This window comes from Capra hircus, unplaced genomic scaffold (assembly GCF_001704415.2).
Source record: "Capra hircus breed San Clemente unplaced genomic scaffold, ASM170441v1, whole genome shotgun sequence".
Classification (NCBI taxonomy): Eukaryota; Metazoa; Chordata; class Mammalia; order Artiodactyla; family Bovidae; genus Capra; species Capra hircus.
In genome coordinates this window covers 26,005-32,817 of record NW_017218839.1, presented here as the reverse complement: position 1 = coordinate 32,817, position 6,813 = coordinate 26,005, and the positions used below count along the sequence as shown (strand labels likewise).

Here is a 6,813-nt window from a genome sequence, read left to right as displayed (position 1 = left end):
CACTCGGTCGACACCCACCGTAGCAACGTAGTCATGACTCAGCGGCCCACCCACCGACCCCCCAGGAGAGTTAAACCATCCCAATGGATAGATAGGCCCCCATACAAAAATAGAAACACAAGTTTAAATGATACATCCTAGATTCCAGCACCCTTGGATCTCAGTCGATATCTTAGGACATTAGTTCAATGTAGAATACACTGTTCCGTTTCTCGAGGCTGTGTTCAGAGACCCCTCCGGCCTAAGAGAGTGGTGTTTGCGGAAGTGGGGATTGTGAGTGGGTGGGTGGGCCAGTCTCCGGGCCCAGCTCACACCATACACTCACATGGCACGGTCCTGGCTGGCCGCTCTGGGGCTTGGCAGCTCTCGTGCTGGTGGGGACAGTGTCTGGGGACAGCTCGGGCCTCAGACTACAAGGGTGACAGACAGCTGGAGAGCTCGCGGCTGCTGCCCTCAGCCCGCAAGTCCGGGGACAGCTGGAGGCGGGACCCTGACTGGGCACCCCGGCCTGCTCACTGTCACCCGGGAGACGAGCCTGCATAGACGGGGAGACCCTGGCCGAGGACCCGGTCAACCACGTGGCTGCGGGCCCCAGAGGCTACACGTAACCTGGAGTGTGGCTGCCAGCTGCCGAGCTGTGGGGAGATGAGATTGTTTGCGAGGAGGCAGGGTCTGGGGGCTTCTCGCCTGGAGTAGGGACAGCCATTGGCTGGGGTGGGAGGTGCAAGCCCCCCCGCTGCTAGGGAACTCCTCAGAGAAGGGGGCGGGGCCGGGCTCTTAGCGAGCAGGGCTGGGGGCGGGGCGAGGGTAGGTGGGCAGGGCTGGGGGCGGGGCCAGGGGCGGGGCGGGGCTGCGAGGAGCCCCGCCTTCTGCAGGGACCACGCGAGTGTTCTCTACTACCTGTGAGTACTGTCCAGCCCGCAAGGCGCTTGGGCAGAGAGGCGGTCACCACCGTGGGAGCTTGGAGCCGGGAGCCTTGCTCCCTGGGGGGCGCGGGCAGGCCCAGGTCTGTCGCCCACCTCCCGGTCCTGGGTCCCTATCTTCTCCCGGCCGCGGCCGGGCAGCGGCAGAGCTCGAGCGGTCCGCGCTGCTGGCCGGAGTGTGGGGCTCAGAATAGCTGCCCCCAGGGCTCCAGGCCGGGAGGGGCTCTCCCTCGCCCCTCTGGCGTCTCCTGGAGCGTCAGGCCGCGCCCCACGCGTGGGACATCCCGGCGGAGGACGGGCACTGGCGCTCAGAGACCGCGCAGGTGACACGCCCTGTCCCTCCTCCCCGCAGGGCTGAGGCTCCTGTGATGCCTGGCGCCGAAGGACCCAAGCGCCTCCGCCTGAGGCCCCGGCCCGTCATGCTGCTGCCGCGCCTGAGCCCGCGGGCTCCGCTGCTGCTGCTGCTGCTGGTCCTGCTGCTGGGGGCCGCGCCCCGGGCAGGCGGGGGTCCGCAGCCCCCTTTCCGCACCTTCACTGCCAGCGACTGGGCGCTGACCCACCTGGTGGTCCACGAGCAGACGGGCGAGGTGTATGTGGGCGCCGTGAACCGCATCTACAAGCTGTCGGGGAACCTGACGCTGCTGCGGGCGCATGTGACGGGCCCGGTGGAGGACAACGAGAAGTGCTACCCCCCGCCCAGCGTGCAGTCCTGCCCGCACGGCCTGGGCAGCACCGACAACGTCAACAAGCTGCTGCTGCTGGACCAGCCCGCCAACCGCCTGCTGGCCTGCGGCAGCGCCTCACAAGGCATCTGCCAGTTCCTGCGCCTGGACGACCTCTTCAAGCTGGGCGAGCCGCACCACCGCAAGGAGCACTACCTGTCGGGCGTGCGCGAGGCGGGCAGCATGGCCGGCGTGCTGATCGCCGGGCCGCCCGGCCAGGCGCAGGCCAAGCTCTTCGTGGGCACGCCCATCGACGGCAAGTCCGAGTACTTCCCCACGCTGTCCAGCCGCCGGCTCATGGCCAACGAGGAGGACGCCGAGATGTTTGGCTTCGTGTACCAGGACGAGTTCGTGTCCTCGCAGCTCAAGATCCCCTCGGACACGCTGTCCAAGTTCCCGGCCTTCGACATCTACTACGTGTACAGCTTCCGCAGCGAGCACTTCGTGTACTACCTCACTCTGCAGCTGGACACGCAGCTGACCTCGCCCGACGCTGCCGGCGAGCACTTCTTCACGTCCAAGATCGTGCGGCTGTGCGTGGACGACCCCAAGTTCTACTCCTACGTCGAGTTCCCCGTCGGCTGCGAGCAGGCGGGCGTGGAGTACCGCCTGGTGCAGGACGCCTACCTGAGCCGGCCCGGCCGGGCCCTGGCCCACCAGCTGGGCCTGGCTGAGGACGAGGACGTGCTGTTCACCGTGTTCGCCCAGGGCCAGAAGAACCGCGTGAAGCCGCCGCGGGAGTCGGTCCTCTGCCTCTTCACGCTCAGGGCCATCAAGGAGAAGATCAAGGCGCGTATCCAGTCCTGCTATCGCGGTGAGGGCAAGCTCTCACTGCCCTGGCTGCTCAACAAGGAGCTGGGCTGCATCAACTCGGTGAGCACCCCGCCCCGCCAGCCCGGAACACGGGACACGGCCGTCCCACCCCTTGAGAAAACAGGTGACGTGGCTGTGTCCGTGTGCCCTCGTGCCCGTGGGCAGAGCCCCCGCCCTCATGCCCATGGACAGAGACCCCGCCCTCGTCCCTAGTGCTGTTCTGGGCTCTGGCTGGCCGGGCCTTGTCTCTGTTTCACAGCTGAGGTCACTGAGAGGTGGGGTGATGTCCAGGGTACATGGCCAGTAAGGGGCGAGCTGGGGCCAGAGCAGGGCCAGGTGGGCAGTGGGCGCCGTCTCCTCTCAGGGTCCTGTCTCGAGGCTCTGCTTCTCCGCTGCCCTGGCGCCTGGCTGCGCATCTCACCTGGGCGGGCGGGAAACGGGGTGCCGCTCAGTGCCCGTCGGCTGGCTGCTGCCTGTCCTGTCTCCAGGCCCTGACGGGGCCAGCTGCTTTTTGAGGAGTGTGTGTTGCCCTCCCCCAGAAAGGATGATCTTCGTAGGGGGTGAGGGCTTGTTTGGAGGACCTCCAGCGCCTCTGCTGCCCAGGGCTTGGGGTGGCCCCAGGAAGGGCCGGCCCGGGTTTTCCCGTCTGTCCGGGAAGCGTCGGGCCTCCTCGGTGCAGCTGGAGACTCCTGGCGGGCACCTTGCTAAGCTCCCTGTGTGCTCTGTGTATGTGCCTCCTTCTTGCCCCTCCCGTCCGCCCTGGTCCCTCCCACCTCAGCCCCCCAGCCAGGACCCTGGACCCCACCCCAACCCTGCCCCCAACAAACCTCAGCCGGGCCTGGAGCTGCCTGGCCCCGTCCCCCGCCCTGCCCTCCCCGCCCGGCTCCGGAACCTGCACTATCGATTGCTTCCTTCCCTTGCAGACGCCACCTCTCAGCCGGCCCCTCCCTCTGCCTATTAGGTGTCACCCCGTATCCTGTCCTGAGTGAGCCACCCCAGCTCCCCACGCGCCCCTGGCACACACCTGTGTGCCCCCCGCCGCTCCCTGTGCCCCTGTGGTGGGGGGCAGGGCCTGGGCCTGGTGTGTGTGAGAGGCGCCCTCCGTCCCGGGCTCCTGCTGCTCAAGCAGCTCCCAGGGCCTCCGTCTCCCCACGACCAGCCGCAGCTGTGCCAGCCACCCCCTGCACTGCACGGCCGCAGCGTCTCCCCGGGGACGGCCTGGGCCTCACCCCCCCGCCGCCTCTTCAGCCCCTGCAGATTGACGACGACTTCTGCGGGCAGGACTTCAACCAGCCCCTGGGCGGCACGGTCACCATCGAGGGGACGCCCCTGTTCGTGGACAGAGACGACGGCCTGACCGCCGTGGCCGCCTACGACTACCAGGGCCGTACGGTGGTGTTCGTGGGCACGCGCAGCGGCCGCATCCGCAAGGTCAGCACGGGGTCACTGCCGGGGCTCCAGCGCCTGTTCTCGTCGTGTCCTGGTGGGGAGGGGGCCCCAGTCCCGGGGACCATCGTCTCCTCGCGCGCCCTGGGCGCTCCTGCGTCCAGCACATGTCAGGGTCCTGGCTGGGCGTCGGGGCGTGGGGGCAGGCCAGGCCTGTGGCAGCTTAAGGCTGACAGGGCCTTCGGCCTGCAGGCCTGCCCACCCACAGAGGTGACCTCCAGGAGACCGCGGGGGGCGGGGGCGGGGCTGGCCGGGTGGCCCTCTCCCCGCCAGGATCGGGTGTCGCCGAGGCAGCACTCTGCCCAGAGACACAGGACCAAGGGCAGGGTGAGGCTGGCAGCCCGCCCGCCCCTGGCTGCAGTGAGCCTGTTGGGGTGCCCTAGCGAGGGGGCAGCTCCCCGGCCCCTCCACGGGCTCAGCTTGGGGGTGTGCAGGGCGGGGGCGGGGGCCGGGCGGGGTTGGGCATCCTGGGGTGGCAGCGGCCCCAGGGTCAGCACTGGCTGGCTGGGTAGGGACCCGCCCAGGGAGGCCTGGCTGCCGTGGGCACAGCTCCTGGGGCCGGAGGGTGGGGGTGCCTGGAGCCCTGAGGGTCAGTGCAGGGGTGGGGCTGGTGGATGAAATAACAGCTGGCGGAGGCTGCCTGCTGACCCAGCTCGGCCCGCGGGTGCCGGGTGGGGGCTGGGCCCTGACTGCTTGCTCAGCCCTGGTGCCCAGGCCTAAGGGGCGGGCAGGTCCCTGGTCCCTGCCACGTGCAGTCCATGGGCTCTGCGGCCTCTGGGCAGTGCCCTCCCTCAGCGCCGGCTTTTCCACCCATGGACGGAGCCATGGGCCTTGGGCCCTGGGGCTGTGCCGAGGGCACCCCCTGGTGGGTGCTGCGGGGTCCTGCCCGTGGCAGTGTGGAGTCGGTGCCGGTGTGGCAGGCCCACCCCATGACCCCCTGTCCTGGCCCTACCTGGGGTGGCAGGGCCTCCAGCAGGGTTCTGCCTGCAGCCCCAGGGCTGGGGGTCAGTGGAGAGGGCCCACAGACCCCATGGGGGTTCCCTGGGGAGCCGTTTTTGCCCCCTGCCGCGGGAGCCCGTCTGGGGTGGGGCTGCGGGCGAAGCAGCAGGAACTCATTCCTGCAGGACCCTCAAGCCCATCACCTGGCAGAAGGCTAGCATCTGGGGCTGGGGGGGGACCCTCCTGGTGGCCGGTGAGCTGGTGGGCAGCTGGTCAGGCAGGGACTTTGCCCACAGGCCACCCCGTGAGGCTGGGAGGACGGGTTGGTCCAGCCCTGCCTCCCTCTGCTGTGTCCCGGCCTCACCCCCTGCCCCCGTCCCGCTGAGGGAACCTGAGGTCCCGAGGTGGCTCTCAGAGGAGTAGGACCCCCATGAGCAGGTCCCGCGTCGGGACCGAGGAGGTGATAGTTGAGGCCCCGGCCGCCCCCCAGCCCTGCCTTCCGGGTCCGGTTGCCTGCTGTGGCCCTGCTGGCCTCGTGTTCCTCACGGGGCGGATGGTGGCCTTCCTGGGGGTGTAGGGTCCAACCGCACCGGGGCTGTGAGTTGGGCTGGTCGAGGGGGTCTGTCGTGGAGGCGTGACCCCCGCGCACCCCGTGTGGACCGGCGCGCACCTTCAGGGGGCCTCTCTCTCGGCCTCCCCGTCCCCCCGGGGCTGGGGCTGCCTGGGCGCGGGGAAGGGGCTTCTTGTCCCATGCTGGGCCTGGCCCTCTGTCCCTGCGCCGCCGGCTCCTTGACCTGCAGTTCCCACCTGAGGCCTCCAGCCTTGACCTCCTCGAAGGGCTCTGCTCCCGGCCGCCCGCCTCTCGCTGACCTGGCCTTCGGCAGCACATTCCTAATTCCCGCCCCTGCCCGGCCCTCCCGCGTCGTCCCAGCCCGGCCTGGGGGTGGAGGTGGCTGTGGTCCAGGGCCTGGCGGCCAGCGGTGCCCGCCCCCCTCCACCCCCCACAGGCTCCCAGCTCTCTCCTCCTGGCCTGGGAGGGCCGGGCCTGGGGTTCAGTGCAGGCCTGGCCCCCCGTCCTGTCTCCCCACGTTCCCAGAGTCCAGGCCTGGGGCCCCTCCCCGCCTCTGCGCGGCCTGCTGCGCTGAGACGGACCCGCCTCGTCCTCCCCACAGCTGGTCCTTCCTGGGCTTTAAACAGTGACTCGGGGAGCTCTGGGGACGCGGCTGGCTGTGGGCCACCTCCAAATGGCGTTGTGTAAAACTGCAGCCGATTAACTGAAGAGCTGCCAACCGGAGCTGCCGTGGGCTGGCTGGGGTGCCCCCGGGTCCCTGCCCTCCCCGTGCCCCGCCTGCACCTGCCCCCCCAGCTGTCCCCTCCTGCTCATCTCCAGGCCCACCGGGAGTCCTCGAGATGGCCCGGGCACCCGAGGGAGGTGGGGGGCCTCCAGCCCTGGACTCCTGCCAGGGGTGCCTCCCGCCCTCCCCAGCCGCAGTGTGGGCCTGGGGGGGGCGGGCACCTGTCCTCCCCGGGCTGTGGGGCCAGGGCCAGGCAGGGACGTGGCTGAGCCCTGCTGCGGGGGTCCTGCAGGGTGGAGGCGCCACCGCTACATCCCCAGGCAGCCCTGGCCACTGCCCCGCACCCCCAGGGAGCACCCACCGTGGTCTGCTGGGACGGGAACGCCCCTTCCTCTCCAGGGGCCTCGTCTCCAGAAGCTGCTCTTGGAAAGGGGGTGACGCCTGCTCCCCACCTCAGGATTCTGAACCTGGGAGATCCTGAAAGCTGGGTGGCTGTAGGGGGACCCTGCCTCCAGGGTGGTCCGGCAGCCCCTCCTTGGGGTCCCAGTGCAGGCCTCGCAGCCTCGTGCTGACCGTCTGTGAGCATCTGTGGGGCCCGTGCTCCTCACAGCCAGGCCTGTGCACGATGGGGTGCGGGAGGTGTTCCGGGGGCGGGAACGGGGGGCTCACAGGTCA

General features: G+C 69.8%; 1 protein-coding gene across 1 annotated transcript in view; it reads left to right on the top strand.

Moving 5' to 3' along the window:
- Nucleotides 1–1,273: 1,273 nt before the first annotated feature.
- LOC102177760 (plexin-A1) overlaps nucleotides 1,274–6,813 on the top strand; it is a gene marked incomplete at its 3' end in the record, with an annotated part of 29,730 nt that continues 24,190 nt past the window's right edge. Inside the window, 2 exon segments of the mRNA XM_018045647.1 lie at nucleotides 1,274–2,518; nucleotides 3,707–3,889. Coding sequence (XP_017901136.1) covers nucleotides 1,292–2,518; nucleotides 3,707–3,889 — 1,410 coding nt within the window.